This window comes from Trichosurus vulpecula, chromosome 5 (genome assembly GCF_011100635.1).
Source record: "Trichosurus vulpecula isolate mTriVul1 chromosome 5, mTriVul1.pri, whole genome shotgun sequence".
NCBI classification, from domain to species: domain Eukaryota; kingdom Metazoa; phylum Chordata; class Mammalia; order Diprotodontia; family Phalangeridae; genus Trichosurus; species Trichosurus vulpecula.
Genome location: NC_050577.1, coordinates 18,243,567 through 18,263,727, shown reverse-complemented (window position 1 = coordinate 18,263,727; position 20,161 = coordinate 18,243,567). Strand labels below are relative to the sequence as shown.

The following is a 20,161-nucleotide window of genomic DNA, read 5'->3' as shown; positions in this document are numbered from 1 at the left end:
ATCTGAAAGGTCCCAGGGGTACAGCACGAGCTAGACGGGCGGGAGGGTGGGTGCTCCGGTGCGGCAGAAGCTCATGCTCTCAGGCCGCAGGCTGCCTTGGCCTATAACTGGAGGGACAGTCCGAAAAGCCTTTGTGTAGTGGGCGTGGTCCGTTGCGGATACTGGGGCCGCGCAGGCGCCACGCGTCCTTTCTCCACCTCAGCACCTCCCACTCCCCCTGGAGGGCGGAGCTTGGGCGGGGGCTACGCAGGCGCAGTGCGCCTCGCCTCTGTCCCGGGCCCCTCCCCTCTCTTCCGGGAGGGCGGGGCTCGGGAGGGGGCCGGGTCGGGCCGGGCCGGCGGCGAGTCCAGCGGCTGTGGGCCAGCCGGGGCGTCAGGGACTTCCTCATTGGGAAGCATCTCGGGCCGGGCGGGCGGGCAGGCTGGCGGGCGAGCTCTCCATCCGTCCAGTTCCGACTATGCTCCAGGCCGGCAGCGCGTCCTCTCCCGGAGCTGTCCCCGAAGACGTGCGGAGCCTGCTGGCAGGTGAGCCCGCGGGGGCGGGGGGCGGACGGCGAGCGGCGGGGGTCACGCGCCGCCGTTCGGAGCCGCCGCGCTCCGACCGGGCCGTGGGGACGGTGCGCTGGGCGCCGGGCCGGTGCGGGGCCACGGCGCGGGGGCTGCCCCGCCTCCGGAGGAGGAGCGCTGGGCGGGGAGCCCGGCTGGTCCGGGGCTCACCTGTCAGCGCTGAAAAGGAGAGGCGGGGGCCACGACCCTTGGTTTCCAGGAACGCCAGGCGCTGGGCCCTTTAGAGAAGCCTGGACGATCCTTGGGCCGGGACTCCCGGTGCCTCGACCTCGCCCGTGCTTAGGGCAAGGGGAAACTGAGGCTGGGGAAGCGGAGGTCAGAGCATCCTGGATCTAGGGCTGAAGGGAAGCTCAGGGATCAGATGATCCAGTTTTACAGAGGGGGAAACTGAGGCCACGGACAGGAAGGGCCTTCCTCAAAGGTCTGCTAGCCCAGTGCTCTCATTGAACAGGCGGGGAAACTGAGGCCCAGAGGAAGGCCAGGTACCTCCGAGGGGGGCTGGTTCCACCCTCTGGGGCTGGAGGTGGAGTGACTTTCTCCTGGAGCCCAAGATTTAGGGCTACAGGGATCTCCCTGTCCTTTTCCAGAGGGGAAACGGAGGCATGGGCGCTGAAGGGCCTTGTCCATGCTCACCCAGTAGCTGGGGGGAGGGGGAGGTGGTGCCGTGACTGCTTGATGGAGACCCTGGCAAGGACCTCAGGGCCCCGAGCCCTGGAGACCCCTCCCCTCTAACACTCTGGGGACCCTTGGGGAGGCCTCCCAGTCAGGAGGAGGATGTCCTCACCCACAGATAGCAGCTCACTTCAGGCCCATTTCATCCCTTAGGTCAGCTTTTCTGCAAGGTTTTCCACGGGTCCTGGGAACTAATTATGGTGGCTTGTTCATTTTATTTAAGATATGCCTGGCAATTGTGTGGTTATCTGATTAGAGTGAAGTGGGGTGAGGGGGTCAGGAGAAAGGAGAGAGAGTAAAGAGGGAAGAGGGGAAGAGGGAAGGGAAGAGGGAGAAAGAGAGGGAGGGAGGAGGGAGAAAAGGAAGGAGGGAGGGAGGAGAAAGAGGAAGGAGGGAGGAGGAAGAGGAAGGAGGGAGGAGGGAAAAGGGAAGGGAGGAGAGAAGGAGGGAGAGGAAGAGAGGAAGGAGGGAGAGGAAGAGAGGAAGGAGAGAAGGAGGAGTGATAAGATGAGGAGGAAGGAGGATTTCTCTTATGCCCTTTTAAAAAAAAGAGAATAGAATCTAAAATTTCCTAGTCAGATAGTGAGAGTGCATCAGGTAAAGGGATTTACCATTTTCTTTATTGTGCTTGGCAGAATAAGGCACCCTAGAACATGAGGTGCCTGGTGCGGGCAGAGCGTGGGCTGTGTGTGGCCAGTAGCCTGGCATGCCAGTATAAGAAGGGTGACGCTGAGGGCTTGATGAAGGGAACTCTGCCCGGTGCTGGGAAGCCGGGTGCCCTGGCCAAGGTTAACCCCTCCCTGGGGTGTAGTAGTGGGATTATGGATCTATTTGGGGTCAATGATTTCAGCCATTCCCAAATCAGACCTTGATTTCTCTTCTGATAGTTCTGAAATGAACAAAATGAAGATTTTGGTTTTGAGCTTCATACTTTATTTGGAGGGGGTTGGTGGTGGACCACCAGGGTGGTGATCGCTGTCCTCATTGCCAGGGCTCACGTGGCCCCACTTGTTCTGGACACCTTTGAGGCTTTTGCTGCCCTGCGTTTTCTGTGGGCCTCAGTCTTGTGAAATGGGTAGGAGAGACCAGTGGCCTAATACTTGCACTAGACTAGGAGCCCCGACCCTCCCCATGGGGCAGGAAGGCCCCAAGGGAGCCCCTGAAGGCAGCCTCTTGGCTCAGGTCATTTTGACATTACCCCTGTTTTGTGTTTCTGTTAACTATGGATTGGTGGGCAGTGTTTGGTGGAAGAGATGCCTCCTGTCGCAAAGACTTCAGGCATAGAAGCCCAGTGGCTGGGGCCTTACTGATGCCAGTGACACCACAGCTCGGATGCAAGATAGTAGGAGTCTTTTTTCTTTTTATTGGTTAAATGACATAATATTTGGAAAGAGCTTAGTGAAGTGCCTGACACACAGTAGGTACTTAATAATGACTGTTCTCTTTCCTTTTCCCATCATGGATTTGTCTAAAATGACCTGGGTTCCCTCTGAAGGCGGGTGGGCTGTCCTAATGAGCTGTCCTAATGATTGAACAGGCATCTGTAGTAATGGCTGAGTCATCCAGATGTCCAAAGTATAGGAAAGAAAGAGCCTTAAAATCAATGTGTCCTTAAGATGAACAGGACTGACAGGGTTTGAAATGCTTGGTTTTTTGTTTTTGTTTTTTTAGGATTTAATTCATTGTTTTGAATCAGACAGAATTCCTGTGACTGTATAAAAGAGCTAGAAGTTGGTGGTGGTTTTTTTTTAAGTCTAATCAAGTGTTGGGATTAATCTAAGAGATTATAAGCACTCATTGCACTCTGGGAAGAATTTATCCAAAAGTGTCAATTTGGGGAGCAAGGACAGGATCCATGAGCCAGGTTCCCCCCACCTGCCCCAATTTGGGTACCTTTCCCCTAATAAGAAAGTTGTCAGACAGAATGAGTGGCTGGTATGAACATCTTCCTGCCTATGGAATTTGGTGGCAGTAGGAGCTGTGGGCACTGATTTTATATATCCGATGGGGAAAATAAGTGGGCCCCAGGCAGCTTGGTAGTGAAGGGTTCCAGCCGATATTCCAAGACCTTAGAATGAGCCCTGGAGGAAGTCTGGGCCTTGGATGTGGCCTGGAGGCAGAGCCATTGGGTAGGTTGGTGGTGGACATGGTGGTGTTGGCTATGCACTAACAGCTAGTGTTCGTTGACTGCTGTGAGGGCCCTTGGGTCCCTCCTTCCACTGAGAACTAGAGACTATGGTGGTCTCCATGGAGCCTCTCATTAAGAGGTGTTGGGGCCAAGAGCTACCCGAGTGATCGAAAGTTAAGGGAACATTCCATATTAGGATTCTTCTTTCCCCATCCTGTTTCTGGTCCTGTTCAGAACCTGCTGGCAGAGTAAATAAAATATTTGTCATTGTCCTATATTGTGCAGTGTTTATACTGTTGCTAATGTCAGTTCTGCATCCCAAAAGCTATTGGCTATCCTTTAATTTAAAAAAAAAAGATTCTAGTTCATTTTCTTCACATTGTATTTTTTAAGGTGATTTCTATTCTTGGAAACCAGGCTGTTGGAGATGTACTTTAAAAAAATGATGAACTTTACAGATGGACATATTTGGGTTTGGTTGGTTTACCTTCATTTTAGCTGGCAATTAAACCTCAGTCTTAAAGCTACTTTTTTTTCCTCTGAAAATTAATGAATTATTCATTTAGGTAGAGGAATAGGAAAGATTTATGGTATTTGCTGTTAGGATAAGTAAAATTCCAATACATTTTCTTCATAATAATGGAGAGACAGGATAATTAAAATCCAAAGATAATCCCAGATCACCATTTAGATCAGCCTTCTCTTATATCCAGAAAGCCACTGGAGCTTCACTTCTGTCTAGTTTATACACCTTCTGGCCCAGTTTCGGCTGAAATGGATAAAGTGTGTAAGGCAGGCCAGCCCAGGTCAGGCAAAGAGAGAAAAGACCCAGCAACTCGAAATCCATTGGGTTAGTTGCTTAGACTGAAATCTTGCCTGTTTGATTAACTCCTTTTCTCTAAAGCTTGAAAAACTAAGGGAAAGTCATTGCTCTGGGATCTTGTTGTCAGTGGAATGTCCTTTAGCACTGTATAGAAGCCATGGTGTTGAAGGCTGGGCTGCAGAGCCAAAGGCAGCTGGAGCTGTGGCCAGCAAACAGCTGTTGGGCTTGGCGTTGGCGTCTGGTGGCGGCCCTGCCTTGGCTCCAGAGGCACCTGCCAAGAGGATCCGGAGGAGGCCTCACAGTGCCTAGGTGAGGGGCCCCACTGCCCCACTGCAGAGGGGGACCTCACCCCAGAGTTGCCCTACCCAAGCTCATTTTGTGGTCACTATATTAGTTTCATTTTGCCTCTAAAATTAGTTTGAGTTTTTTTTTTTTTTTTAGTTCCCCATTACCCTGTTCTGGGGCACCATCTGAGTATGTAAAGGGAAGACTGCCACCTACTGAGTCACCAAGAGCCACCTCCTTTACAAAGGCACCTGGATTTTCTTGACAAAGCAGGACCGACTAGGCCTGGCCCAGCTGGCAATCAGAACTGAGGGAATCCTGCCTGGTAGCATGGGGGTAACGGGGAAAACCTGACCTGAAAGCCAACCGCCAACCCCTAGGAGATTCCCTTGTGTCTCTCCTGGACAGAAGAGCTTTGTGTAGCCAAGGCCCCTCATCCTGGGTTTATCTCTTTCCTGGGAACATTCATGGGCCTAGCTTTTTGTTGCTGCTGCTGCTGTATTTCAGATTGATTTTGTAACCCTAATCCCCATGAGCCTCTTAATTGTTACTGGTCATTGTCAGAGTTCCTTTGGCTTTTATTCTTATTAAAGGGGAATCCAAACATACCACCCAGTGAGCATTGTATGACCATTTCTAGATAGTCTCTACAGATACCGGTATTTAAAGAAGAAACACAGAGATAGTCCTCTAAGAAAAGCCTCCAGTGATTCAAAACCCAGTTCAGTTGTCTCATAAATTTGAGATTAAGTGTCATCTATGGGTGATAAAAATGGCATAGGGTAGGTTTTATATACTCATCATTCACTTAGTTTGTCTTTTTCAATTAAAGCCAAGTCTATCTTTTTCATCCCAGTGAGTTTACATTTCTTTTCCAATCATATGCCAGCACATTACAATAGACACTCTAGAACAAGGACGGCACATTTTAAGCTTCTGGCTGGTTCATTGTGGTTTGTTTGAACATGGTTTGTGACAAGGCCCTGATTTTTATTAATGTGTGGCTTTGCGAGGCTTCCTCCCAATTCTAGCTACAGAGCAGGGGAGAATTTTGGTTACACTCTATTTTCTGAACAAAATAGACACTAATTTAGCATCCACAGCCAATTTCGGGGAAATCGTCAGATTATTTGATTCTGAATGATTCCGGTTTATTCTGTTACAGCTGTTACCCTGCTTATGCTTACATGTTGGGAGAGAGGGCCTTACCCCAAACTGAAGCCTCCACCACACAGAAGATATAAAAATTCTGGATGATTAAAGCAAAAGCTTGAGCATTGATTAGTCCAGTCAATCATTGTTTTCAATTAGCTGCTTTTCAGCTCAGGGTATCTGCTTCCATTGATCTTCTTGGGCCCAGTTCCACCAATTTGCCTGTTCTCACTGATAGGTTTCTAATGGGCAAGCTTGTCCTTTCCTTCTGACCCTTGCTCAAATGTTAGGCTAGGATCCCTCCCCAGACAGTTTGGAGACCACACTTCCTCATAAATACCAAGTGAAAACATGTCCCCAGTTCACAAAGTAAGAGGGATATGGAATGAAGTAGTCAGGGCCACGTGGGCTATTGTGTGATCCATTGATCAGTGTTCACACTTAGCCCATTGATCAAACTTGAATACTAGGATGGGCCAAGGGTCCAAATGTTCACATCCTGAGCCTTTCAAGGTCCTCTCATCATTGGACAAAGGCATTTGGGGGATGGGGAGGAAGGCTGGCAGCTTGTATTAGTCATAGATTCAGCACCCTATAGTTTGGGAGGGGGCAAAATTCCCAGTGAAACCTTTGCATGGTTAATTGCTGGGACCTTCCACCCCCCCCCCCCCCAGCCACAGAGAAGCTGTCATTGTTAGTCTGTTAAAAGGTGTCCTGTCCTGGCCAGTCCAGCCTGCTTTGGGGTGTGATTGCGGCCATCCCTCAGCTTAGTCACCCTAGAAATGCCAATAGGAGGAGAGAAAGAACCTTATTGGGTGGTTCAGGCACTGAGCCCCACCCCCTTCCTGTCTGACCCCTGGCCCGGACTCCCTCTGGCTTCTCTTTGCCTCTGTGCCCCAGATGTGGTTACAGGGCCCTCAGTGCCTGGCCCCCCACTTTGCTCCTTAGCCAGGAGGATAGCCACGGTGGGGAATTTTTCTCTCTTAAGAATGCCCAGAGGAGGTCTGGCTTGGTCAGTCCCCACTGGCCTTCTCAGCCCAGGCCTTAGTGTTGTCTCTCCTGCAGTGACCCCAGCACTCTGGGCATAGGGAAGGGAGGTGGGAGGAGGAGAACCTAGAGCAAGTGCTGTGGGCTTCCTCTGTGCCTGGGCCAGGCTTCTGGCCCTTCCTTCAGATGGTATGGGAGCTTCTGTTTTAGAGTGGGCCTGGAACTCCAGCTGCCATCAGGGTGATCCATTTGAACATTTTGCATACCCTGGTTCTTGTGGGTAGCTTTGGAAGATTGCCCCACTGGAACCTGACCTTCCCTCCCTCTTTGCTTACTGTGGCTCCCTGAGCCTTATCTTCCCCAGCTGTGAGCTGTGAGCTGTGGCAGAAGGCTGGCCAAGGTGGGGGGAGGGGTAATCCAGGAATCAGAGTGACACCTCCCCAAACACGGATGAGCCCAGTATCCAAGAAAACCCCGTGTTAATATAGACCAGGTCCGAGTGGGCCCCCAGCCATGGGGTTGGCCTGCTGCTAGCCACATAGCTGGGAGGAAAAAGCTTCAAGCCCGCATCCCACATAACTAGCCACCCTGGCCATGCTGGCTTCCTTCGGAAATGAGTATGACCTTTGCTGTTCGCCAGCACCAGCAGGTCCCATCCCACCCCACCAGCCCCATGGGTCTGATCTCAGTGCCCCATAGTTGGGGGGGGATTCTAAGGAAGGCCCCGAGGGTGCCGTGGATAGGGGTGCAGGAGCCCCCAGGAGTTCCGAGGAGGAGTCAGGCAGAGAGGAGGAAGAGGAAGAGGAGGGGGCGAACGGGAGGCCGGGGGGCAGCCGCCCTAAGCCTGGCTCTGGCGGCGGAACGGCGGAACAGCTCGGGGCTCGGCTTCTCTGGGGTCCCTCAGTTCTGGGGACCCTGGGAGCCCTGGGGGGGCGGTCTGCTTAGGCTTTGGAATGGCATCGATGGTGGGGGGGTGTGGGGGAGGTTTCAGGCTCCCCTTCGCGTCACGGTGCCCGCGTGAGTGCAAATGCTGAGCTGCTCCCCTTGGACTCCCTCCCCAGCCCACCCGTTAGCCGTCCTTGTCATCGGAGCTAGCGTCTCAGCAGCTCCATCTCCCCGCGCCCCCCAGCACATTGGCTCCGTCTTCCAAGACTTTGGAGGGCTCAATTTTGTAACAGAATATCGCAGCCTTCTTAGTTTATTAGACAACTGAAATGACTTTTTGAAGAAATAACTTTTGGGCTGTAATTTGTTCGTTATTGCTTGGGGAGATGCCGAGTGGAGTCGATTTGTTTAAACTTGGGTTGCATAATGAAAATGTAAAATAGGCAATTAAATACTCGAGGAAGGGGGAATTAAAGACAAACATCGAGTGCAAATGACATTAAGCAGACTCTTCACCAGCCCGTCCTTCTCTCGTGCAGCGTCTAAGGGAAGAATAGAAAAGAAACGAAAAGTTGACTTCTCTATTGCTCCTAGAGATCGTCCTATTACTAGCGCAGTTGGGGGAATCTTTGCAAAGCCAGTGGGTCGGTGTTTTTTTTTTTTTTTAAATAAAAACTATCATTTAAATGCTTAAATGTTGCATGGACTCTGGGTGCAAAATTTAGACAACTTAGTGAACCAAGAGAGGTGGGTAGGTTTTTGGGAAAAAAAAAAGAAACCTGTACCTCAAAGTTCATTTGGTCTCAATTTCGAATTTTTACATCTGCTTTCTGAAGGCGAAATAAATGCCGTGATTCGTACTGATCCATTTCGGAATATCTTCCCTCCCTCAATCTGCCCAGTCCCTCGGGACAAAGCCTTCTTGCCTGTTTTGTGTTTCGTTCCGTTTTGATATTTATACACTTTGACATTTATCTAACATTGTCTCGGATAAATGATGGACTTGGAGTCAAGGATCTTTTTTTTTTAATGAATTAGAAGATTCCATTTTTATTCTTTTATTTGTAACTTTGTGGGATGATAGGATCTCCTTCACCAACTTTCCAGAAGGTGTAATTCTTTTTTCATCTGTTCAAGATGCTTATTGAAATCAGGAATTGAAAATTATGATTTGAACTAGAAATCAGACTTACATCTTTGGCACATGTGAGCGTGGGTGGCTTGAATTCTTTTGACTAGACATGAGATCAATAGTCTTTTGAGAAGATCTCATCAGTGGGAATCAGGTGATAACAGTAAACTTCACCAGGCTATCTTTTCAAAGGGAAGTGCTGTAAAGAGAATATAAAGATGGCTGGACACCTGCTACTCACATTAAGGACTAGTTCAGTGAGTCCCAAGCCTGATTTTAATGACACGGGAGTATGTTTGCAATTATGATCTCCCAGGGCACCTTGAAATTCCGAAAACAGTATTAATAGAAGTTTATTTAAATGGCCATGCGGTGTTATCTGGGCTACTCAAAAAATAATGGAGGGGCAGTAAAAGGCAGAATAAATGCTGAGGTTAAAGTCCTTCAGATAGAGAACTAAATGCCAAAAGAGCCTTGAAATTTATTAGGGTTGTTTTTTTTTCCCTAAGAGAATGAGGCAGTGCAGAGAGGTATATGAAATTACAAATGCCTAACTCTTTGTTCACTCTTTTTCAATAATGGAAGAACCTATTTGTATAGTTTCCTTTCTCCTTTTAAATAGAGTGAGGGAGGGCAGCTCACACAAATCTTGAAAGTGACGACTGATTTGGAGGGTGAGGTGGGAGGGAATTCACTTGGAAGTCTCAGCAGGAAAAACGGAGGCCTGTTTTTGAGAGGGATAAAGGGAATGTCATCACTTTAAAAAACTGAAAACATTAAAGCAAAGTGTGCACCTGAAATTGGGTTGGGGGGGGGAACTGTCTAATCTCTTTTCTACGATATTATGGATACCTTGTGCACACAGGAACTCATACAATCCCTCTAACAGGCATCAAAGCTCTTTACTTGATTTTATACACATGCATTAAACTAGAGCATCTATTTTATGGGGTATCTTAGTTTATTAAAACTTGTGTGTTTCTTCCCAGCTTAATGACGTTCAGCATCAAAACAGTCTTTGCTGTTCTAAGCATAAGCAGAGGAGACAAATTGTGGTAGCTAAGTGGAAAGCACATTTGTCCAACTTGGTATTTGAAACATATTTCAGCTGTTATGCTTGGGATTGAAAAATAACATTAACAAATGGTACCGATATTAACACTTAGATGGAGGAACAGTCCTTGTCCTAGGCTTCAGAAAATGATTTGCTCTTATAATTTGTATCCGTTTTCTTTTGTTGCCTGGTTTAGATCTTGAGACATTTGTAGCAGAAACACTCAGAGGGGAAAATTTATCCAAGAAAGCAAAGGAAAAGAGAGAATTCCTTATTAAGAAGATAAAAGATGTAAAGTCTGCGTAAGTCACTTGACTTTTATTAATAATTTCTTCCTTATAAACAACTTTGTAATTATCATTTTAATAAGAAATTTGACTACTACGTATTAAAATTATGTTCTCATTTAATTGGTATGAAGTATTTAGGAGAAAAAAATCCAGTGGTAATAATACTTGAAGTGGAAGTAAAGAAATTTCTTTATGCTTGTCAAAAAGTAGCCTCTTAGATATATTCTTGATTGTATATCATGAAAATAAGGTGGTGTTAGCAAAATGTGGATATTGCTGTTTAAGCATTGTTAGAATCTGATGATGGCATGGTGTCTGTGGAACAAATTAAGCCTTCTGGATGCACAGTGTCATTCTCTTCAGCATTAGAGAGGATCTTATTTTTAAGACTCAAAATTGTTATATATGTAGTCCCATGAGAAAGTGTGTTAACGGATTTTCCTTTAAAAGCAGTATTTGTAGCTCTGAAAGAGAAGTGGCTGCAATTGTGTTTAATTTTGTTGATGAATCGACCTATCCTGTAACTTCACAAATATTGGATGCATTTAGTTACTCCAGATGAGCGACATTAAGGAAATAAAGCAGTGTGAATCTGTGAAACTGTTTTAAAAAAATGAGCACCGAGCAATTGGCCCTGACGAGTTAGTTATTGAAACCTTTTGATCAGTCTTCGGTTTTCATTGTAATGTTTTTCATTTGCTTTTATTTTGCAGCTATCCGCAGGAATTCCACGACAAAGGTACATTTTAAATAGGTTGCTTTGTTTGTTGAAAGTTTTGAAACATGTTTCTCTGTTGCCCTTTTCTCTGTGATCCAGTTAAACATTGACGTTTAATAGTTCGAGTCAGAATTTGAATTTTCATTTTGTGCGTTGACAGACCTTCCAGGACGAGGGTGTTAGCTCCCCCTGCTGAGAAAAAAAATTAAAAACCTCGTCTCCAGGATTTACTCTGGGCACAGCTGTTCTACAGAGACGAGAGCGATCTAATAACATTTTTAAGGCTTATGTTACTCAAAGCGTATTACAGGAGAAATGTGGCAGGAAAGGTAATCTAGCTGATGCTACACATTGAATATAAAATAGAAATTAAAAAAACGGCCTGATGCTCCTTAAAAACTCAATGGACAGTTTGAGAGAGAGAGAGAGAATGAGTTTGTTTAGCCAGATGCCTAAAGGAATGTTTGTATTCTGGTAATTGCAATTTAATATTTTAAATACTTTTTAAAATTAAGAAATTATTTTTAATGGCCGCTTTCCATAGAATGGTTTAAAAGCTGTGAAAAAAATTGGATTTTTTGAAAAATCTGAATAACTGATCATAATGGACATTTTCAGATTTCAGAAAGGGACCTCGGCCCCCATGTGAATTTCATGTTACTTGAAACAAAACCTGGATTATATCACCCATGCCAAGTTTTCTATTAGAACTGAGCCAGAACTGCAGCTGAGCTAATGTCAGATTCGGGAAGCAGAGCCTTCACCACCGCTCCTCCCTCACTGCAGCCTCCTGTTCAGTAACCAGACCTGCAGTGGCCTTATTTCCACGATGCAAATTCATGAGGTCATGACCTGCAGCCTGTGGATGCTGGTATGAGGGTCACAGTGTGAGGTCAGCAAAGCCTATGTGAAGTTGGATTGGGGATCTGGGGGGAGGAAGTAGCGTGGTACCTTTTAGCTCAGGCCAGCAGATGCCACAGCCTAATTCATGTCTGTGCCATCTGAGAGTAAGGGGGCACTGCCAGTCTGAGTGAGCTGAGCACTAATCAAACAGGTGAAATGAAACCATAGACTCTGCTCATTTTAAAGTATTGAAAGAAGTATGTTTGGCATCCCAGGATTTGAGGGTCAGAGGTAACGTTTTTCTTTTCTCTCTCTCTCTTTTAAAATAATTGAGGCATTCTCTTTTAAGTGAACACTTATTTCTCCCTCTCAAATCTCTGCCTTCACTCTATAGTGAGTCCCAATCATTTTCTCTTCAAGGAAAATATATTCATGGTACTACAGCTTAATTAGTTAAATATTAAATTAATTTATGAATTTTAACTGCCTTCCTTTTATAAAACTGCTTCTTTGTCTTTTTTTAAATTTAGAGATAATGTTAGTATAATGGTCTCTAGAGGTAGCATATTCCTCTCCCCCTATTCCCCTTTAAAGAGATGAGCAGAAAGATGCACATGGCTTTGGTCTAGAAATGTTTTCAGTTTATTACTCAACTATATTGAACTCTCGTATTGTAACCTAATTGCAGGAACATTTAAGGAGTGAAAAATATAAGTTAAGCAGGCATGACAATATGAAATCATGCTGTTAATTGCAAATGATTCAATATCAGTGATTTGGGAACCTTCCCTTTTTGTGTTCTCTTTTGGGACCTGTTCAGGTATGTCAATATTAAAATTGCATTTCTGAGAGGGATCTGCTCAGTCTTTAAAGAGAACATAAATTTATTTGGTAGACATCGAGAAATGAACCCAACCTGATAAAAGATCAAACTGTTTTCCTCTGCAAAGCTATTTATAGAATATATTACTGTACAATGTTCTGTTGGGTTAGCTCATCTCCATCAGTGCCTATTAAAAAGCAAGGTGAGAGGTCAATGTGATATGTCCGCCATTGAGACACCTGGAAAGCCTAAGGAAGGGTGAGCCAATGAGCTTCCATTTGTAAACTAGAAGCTCTTCTAAAAACAATTTCTGCCAAACCCTGTAGTTCAGAGGTGAGGAACGTACGGCCTTAAGGCACATGTGGCCTTCTAGGTCCTTAAGTGTGGCTGTTTGAATTTAAAATTTGGATTCAGTCAAAAGGCCTCACTTAAGGACCTAGAAGGCCACATGTGGCCTTAAGGTCACAGGTTCCCCATCCTTGCATTCAATCATGAATAAGTTAACACTTGGGTGCAGGCCTAAGAGTTGGTAATTATAGAAGGTAGAATTCTGACTGTGAGTGAGTGTGAGCATGTGTGAGAAAGATGGGGGGAGAGAATAAGAGAGGAGAGATAGAGACACACAGAGAGAGGGACAGAGACAGACATACACACACACACACACGCACACGCACGCACGCACGCACATATGCAGCAGAGAGAGACAGAGACAGGCAGAGGAGGGGGAGCGGCTCCCAAGGAAGCTTTCTGCTCTGCCTTTTATCCCAGGGCAGGGTTCCACCCTTCTCTTTGGCTGAGGCCTGTGTCTACCGTGGGCTCCTGCGGATCACCTTGAAGTGACCTGAGGCAGTCTCCGGGTTCCGTGGTCTTGGCAATCCTTGGGGGCCTCTGTGTTTTTTCTCTTTTCAGCAGCAGTTGACTACAAGAGATGGCTGTAACCAACAATCCATCAGGGAGAATTTAGGACAGGCCTGCTGCTGCCTGTGCCCGTGCCCGTGCCCGTGCCCGTGCCCATGCTGGGTGCACTTGTTCTAATCCTAGTCTTTATTGAAAAAGCAACTACTACCAAACACGCGGATAGATATTACTCAAATAAAAGTGTAATTTTCAAGTGCGGTCATTTCTAATGTAAATATTTCTTTAGTTATTAGTGTTTTTAGAGTAAATAGAACTCCCGCCTTTAAAAAAGCATTCATTCATGTGCCCTTGAAAGTATGGAGTTTTCATTTTGGGAGGATGGACAAATCCTAGAACAAATAAATCAACATAATTGTCAAAGCGTGAAGCTGAAGAGGAATTTTCCTTTCCAAATTGAAGTAACAGTAACTTGTGTGTGTTGATGGTGCCTTTCCCAGATTCCCTGAGGCCCTGAGTGCTGGAGCTTGTCTCTTAACTTTTCATCTGTAAAATGGGAATAATCACAGCCCCTTCCTCCCAGGGATGTCATGGGGATCAAATGAGGTAATTGTGAAGTGATTTACTAACTTTAGAGCTCCGTCTGAATGGTAGCTGTGATTGTTATCTGCTACCCACGTGCACTTTTCTCCACAGAATAGGCCCCAAAATAGCTTTATTGCAGAAAACACTATTTCTGAGAGGCCTCCAAGGAGCTGGAAGAAGGAGTCACATGGGACAGCTGCTTTGAAACCCTCCTCTTTAATATTCTCTTAAGAGTGCTGAAATCCCAACTCGCCCCTGCATCTTCTAGCTGAAGAACCTCATCCATCGGGTAGCACGGAGATTTGAGTTAAAATTTAAAATTGTTCTCCCCGTTGTTTTCTTTTATGTGATCTGAATCTAGGTCTCTAGAACTCTTTCCTAATTCACCGTGTTCCCATCAACCAGTTTATGGATTTTTTGTCCCTTTCAGGCTGGATAATTTTTTATTTTAGATTTTAGACCCCTTCTTTCTTAAAACACTTTTGGCCTCTGATAATGACAGAGCATCTTACTGAGTAGGGGTGGGGTTTAGTAGATAAGATAGTAAATGGATTAAATGCATTGAACTTCGAAAAAAAATTATTTCTATTAATGAAATATAACAAAGATTCTTGCTTTAATTCCCTAGCTTAAACATAACATATACAATATTGGTTTTACAAAAGAGACAGCTGGAGGTGACTGTTAGTTTCACAAAAGGATTCGGCCGAGGCCTCTGTTAAACAGCAAGCTTTCCAAGTGGTTTAGCAGAGTAAGAGAACATTGATCTTTGAATTCTAAGACCTTAATTCTGTCGGCCTCTGTCACTTCACTTGTGACCTTGGGCCAGTCATATTCTCTAGGCCTTGCCTTATCCATAAGCATGGAGGGCCAGAAGATGGCTTATCTCCACTGACAGAATAATGATTTCTAAGTAGGATTTCATTTAGAAAAATTAATTTAGCACCATTCTCTAATGAGAGTCACTCCCACATTAAAATAAGTGATAGGATCTCAGAGGCTTGTTCTAAAACATTTTCTTAAACCTAGACTTTAGAGAATTAATACTTACAATTTTCAGAGAGTGTTGGTTTTGATGGCTTGTAGGAGCTGATTAAAAATGGGTGGCACTTCCACCTGCCAGAGTATTCTTGGACAGCAGCACACACCCCGGTCCTTAGGAGAATTATGATGGCCCAGAGTACCATGGCCAGTGACAAAAGGCACATGCAATGTTTACTTAGGAAACGTTTTTCTCGTGTTGTCCTCTTGGTCAGGTGGGCACATGGGCCTGCCCTCCCATATATTTTGTCACATGCCAGGTATTACTTCTGAAGTTTATTAATGGCCAGAACAAATGGCTTTTATAGGAGGCAAGAAGGAGTCTCTTTTTATTTAGGCTGCAGTGGGCTGAGCCCTTGAGACCTGGCTAAGGAGATCCTGGAATTTGGGAATGGCTCTTTATTTCCTTTCTCCTCCTCCTCCTCTTCCTCCACAATGGACTTTAAGCTGAAAGTTGGCTCCAGGATGAAATCTGAGCAATTGACTGTTTTTTTCCTCCTAGTCCCCGTACAAATGCCATAAGCATGTCTGAGGTTATGGGGCCCCTCGGCAGTGGGGGGAGTCTGTTTCAAAGGTAATGCTTGAGACACAGTATTCCGATTTTTTTGGCTTTCTTTCACTTTAGTGGAAATATTGCCTTTTGATATTTGGATTTATTGCTATAAAGAAGCCATCATATAATAAAAGAGCGACTGAGAGGAAGAGCCTGTTTGTGATGACCAAAGTTTTAGGACTTCAAGGAATTTCCTATAACAGACGTTAGGTTACAGGCCCAAGTCCGTTTCATTCAGTTGTATTTTAGGATTTAGAGACATGGCTAAATGAACCAAACACCCAGAATGAGGGATTAAGATCTCCAGAGTCTCATTTGTGACTCACACAAGTAATTTTACCTCTTCCAAGTTTTATTTTCGTAAACTGTAAAGTGGAGATAATGACCATTTATTATTTTATAATTAATATTTCATTTTGGAAAAATTAGGATTATACTTTAAAAAATAAAGGGTAAATTATTTTTTCCCATGTCCTTTAGATACCAGTAAAACACATATCTATTTAATTTTGTGAATTAGAATATTGGCCAGCATATCTGGGCCCTCAGTGGATGCTATTTGAGTGTATAAAATTCAAGCAAAATGAATGATAGGGATTTGAACCCAAATAACATGCTTTTAAAAATTATTTTCCAAAGAAAGAGTCTTCTGTGGGTTAATGCAAAACATCATATTCTTCTGTCAAACATAAGTTGCTGCTGGAATTATAGAAAGCAGAGAATGGAAGCAGTGTCTTTTAGACAGTTAACTTTGTATCGTTAATTAAACTTTTGAAAGTTGTAGGATAAATCAAACGCTTTTCTAGGGAAACAAGAAACAGTATTAATGAGCAACAACCCGGTAATTATCCTTGTGAGTACATAACAGGGACACATTCATGTCTTTTCTTTGTGCAATAACTTTTACAAAGAAGTATTTTTAAACTGGTCATTAATTTTATGACCACAGAAATGAGATGCAAAATTTATGCTGTTGTCATTGGCCCAGGCTCAAGGCAGCACTGACATTATGTGTGATTGTAATAGAAGGGCTGCCGACTAATGATTCTGTAGACATTTCATTTGAGCACGCTTTTCTTTTAGATGTCTGATTAGGCTGTAATGCTTTCAATTATGTCCGTAAATTGTATTGGATACGTTTACCTGATGCCCATTGTCGGTTGGGAGTTCAGTTTCCTATTACATAAATACAAGTTGAACATTTTCCTTTTAATTTATGTATGTCTTCACAGGTATATTTGCAAATACTGAGAATCCCTGGAGGGAAGGGATGCTTTTCGCTGCTCAACAGCGACCCCTCTGCTTAAGCTTCTGTGTAGCCTCAGTGAACCTTAAAGGAGCCATCCAGGCTTGGACTGGTTCTTTGGCCAGTAGGAAGGTGTGAAGTAGAGAGAAATCAGGGTGTGGGGGCCATGCTGGAAACACAGGCTGCCTTCTCCTTTCGGAGTGTGAGGAAAAGGTGTTCTCCCACCTCACTGACCTCTGAGTTAATCCTCACTAAACTAAGAAGTGAAGACAAACCTGATGTGACGTTCTTGAGTTACTCTGTTCTCAATATAAATCTTTTTAGAAACTCCCTATGGTTTTAAAAGACTTTAAATGAGCTTCATGATATAGAATGAGTAAAATACAGATGGTTCCAACCTTAGAGACTGCAAAGCTTAAAACATAATGATCAGCATGTCTCATCTCTGACTTGTACTTATTTTCCCTAATATAAAATATAATAAGTTGGAATTTCTCACCTTGTTAAGCAGAGTTGTCTTAGATTGTGAGGATAAAATAAGGTGGCATGCATCAAATGCTTTGTAAACTCTAGAGTGCCCCCTAAGCGTGGTCTATGGTAGCCTTGCTATTTAAAAACCTTTGCTTGAAAAGATGCCCTTTGGATTTGCCAGAAATATCTGTTGGACGTTTTTCTGTTCACCCCCAACATCATACTCAGTTTTGTTGATTGTAGCAGGGATGTATTATTAAAAAAAACATCATCAGATCCAAAAATGTTTTACCCTATTATGCATCTCCATGTTCACTGTAGGATATATCCTTGTATGTGTAAAATAGTAATGATCCTTGTTTGGGGTGGTCCTCAGCATGTGGTCCCAAAGATTACCTGAGATTGACTCAAATTGGTAACGCCTTGTGTAGATGTCAGTTCTTACCAAAAGGACTTTCAGTTCTGTCAACAGATACATATTGTTATTGTTTTGAAAAGCACCATGCAATTCATATTATATCAAACGTAAGTGAATTGTCTTTGGAAATTTCTTTTGAATAATCTTTCAGCATGGTGTTGAGTAGTTATTTTCTTCCTCAGAGAAAGTCATGGTAATGTGACCAAAGTATATCTGTATCTCTTATTCGACTTGACTTTGTACTGACCTGGATTTATTGCAGAAATCTTAAAGCATTTAGAAGACAAAGACTAGAACATCTTTTGTAAAGTTAATTCCCTTTAAAGCAGCAGTCACCTGTCAAGAGGACTGAGGATTGTCCAGTGAGAGAATTCTGAGTTGAGGAGGTCTTCTGAGAGAGTTGAGTGCTAGAGCCCCTGAGACCTGTAATCTGAGGCAGAAGAGTCAGGGTCAGATGAGATCATGTTGAAAAGTCTTCTGCCAGCCTTAAAACTCTGTATCAGTTGTGTCAGTTCCTATTATTAATTATTATTTCTCCTATGGCTATTCAATGAAACGTGGCTCTGTGTTTGAAGTTTACCTTTATCTTCATCTTTATGGATTTCTGCATTTGTTAACATGTTTGAAAGGAGTATGATCCTATTCTCATAATAATCCTACATAAGGATTACAAACTGAATGTTTTTCAAGTGCTTGGAGTAGTTGAAAAGAGAGATCCTTAGAAATGAAAACATGAAGAATTATCCTTATTCCTTGAAATTCCACTGGAAGGTGGCCAAGACATCCTTGTGCCTATAGTGGTGTGACTGGCAATGGCAAGGGGCCAACCATGGTCCATTGCTAAGGCCTTGGCTAGAGTATGGACCAGGATAATCGATGCCCGGGAGAATGCCCACATCCAGGGAATTAAAGATGAACGTTGAAGCTTTGCTTACTTTGACACAGAACCTTTGAAAGAGAACTTTCCAAATAATAATTATATGGTTCAAACGTGACAGGGTATGAGTAGTGACTGGTGTAGATGCCCTCCTCGGCCTGTGCTTGCCTCTGAGATGAGGAAGGCAGAGTGGCCCAGCCCTTCATTTGGCAGGATCCAGAGTGATGCTCTAGTTGCCTGGGAGAGCGAGACTTGGGATGAATCCTGCCATGCTTTTGTGTCTATTATGTTAGCTCTGTCCTTGGATCCCAAGCAGCCCTGCTATAATACACAAGGCTGATCTGATCTGTATGTGTGTCGCCCCCCCCACCCCCCCATCACCTCCTGTAGCGTAGACCAGAGTATAATCATGTACGTTACTGTAGCTTTTTACTTGATGTGAACGGAAGTCCAAATCTTCAGACATAAAACTGCCGAGATGAATTTGTTTATAAAAGATATTTTTTTTGAAGCTTGTGGCAGAGACTAAGAATAGAAAACCAAGGGAGAAAATTGGCCAGAAATTTTTTTTTTAATTATTGAAAGGAAAGCAAAGGCTGATAGGCGTATATGTTATAAGCTTATTTGAGTTTTATTTTTGTAAGTTGTTAAAAAAGCATTTACTCTGAAGGTTGATGATCCCTGTAATGCAGCTCGGGCCATTTTATAATCTTATGTCCTTCTATGCTCTTATAATAACTTGATGTTCAGATGGTTTCAAATGATCTATTTTACCTTGCTATTTTGTTATTGTCTATTATTGAGTTAGGTAAATGGTATCTGGTGCTTGAAAGTTTGGCTGAATCCCTTTTCTGTTTTCTCTGGCATTTTTATACACAGTTTGTGTTCATGTGTGTGCATGTGTGCGTGTGTGTGTGTGTGTGTGTGTGTGTGTATGTGTATACATGTTTGCACTAACAGATTTCATAATTTGGGGGAGAATGTCCTTTCAGAACAGATATAAACAGGTTATCCTTTTTTTATTTTGAAAAGATCTGAGTTGAGCTGAACGTAAATGACAATACAGTTGAGCTTTGACTCATTTTGAAAGCGCAGCTCACTATGTTCACTAACACGATTTAAGATTCTTTTGTCAGAGCAGCCTTGTTTTAAATCATCACCTCGTAAAAGGCCTTTCTTTAATTCTTTTATAGTTGATACAGAAGATGGAGAAGAATATGATGATCCTTTCCCAGGGCCTCCAGATACGCTCTCCCAAACATCTGAGCGCTGTGACAAAGACGATGAGGCACCGTCTGATGGTAGGTAACTGTTTCCCACAGATGACCCTTCTTGGGAGCTGCCATGTCTAGGGTGATATCCTTGTTGGAAAGGGAGGATGTGGGCCTCCGCAGCTAGCTGGGGGTTTGCTTACCTTTCCAAGAACCTTTAAGGAACTGAAGAGCTCTCTCTAGTGGTACCGGCAGCATACTGACCTCATCCCAACGATGGAGGAGTTTAACTTAAATACCCCTTTTCTTGGAAATCGTCCTTTGACGCATTTGAGAGCACCCAGAACATTTTTGTGAATATCTTTAGTAGCCCATTGTTGGTTAATTTAATATTATCAGATTCTTGCTTAATTTTATTATGCTTCTTAATGGCTTGCTGTATTATTTATTTTATAAATAATGAAACAGTTTGCTTGATTGATATTTTTCCTGAAAACTTCATGCAAAATGGGTTCATAAAATATTAAATTAATTATTCCTACAGTG

General features: G+C 44.0%; 1 protein-coding gene across 2 annotated transcripts in view; it reads left to right on the top strand.

The window, feature by feature from the left end:
• Positions 1-392: 392 nt before the first annotated feature.
• The window catches only part of SKAP2 (src kinase associated phosphoprotein 2), a 180,831-nt gene continuing 161,062 nt past the window's right edge, over positions 393-20,161 (top strand). For both annotated transcript variants that reach the window (XM_036761294.1, XM_036761295.1), the window contains exons 1-4: positions 393-524; positions 9,881-9,986; positions 10,688-10,713; positions 19,598-19,705. In XM_036761294.1, coding sequence (XP_036617189.1) covers positions 458-524; positions 9,881-9,986; positions 10,688-10,713; positions 19,598-19,705 — 307 coding nt within the window. In that variant the 5' untranslated portion in view covers positions 393-457. The remainder of the gene's footprint in view (positions 525-9,880; positions 9,987-10,687; positions 10,714-19,597; positions 19,706-20,161) is intronic.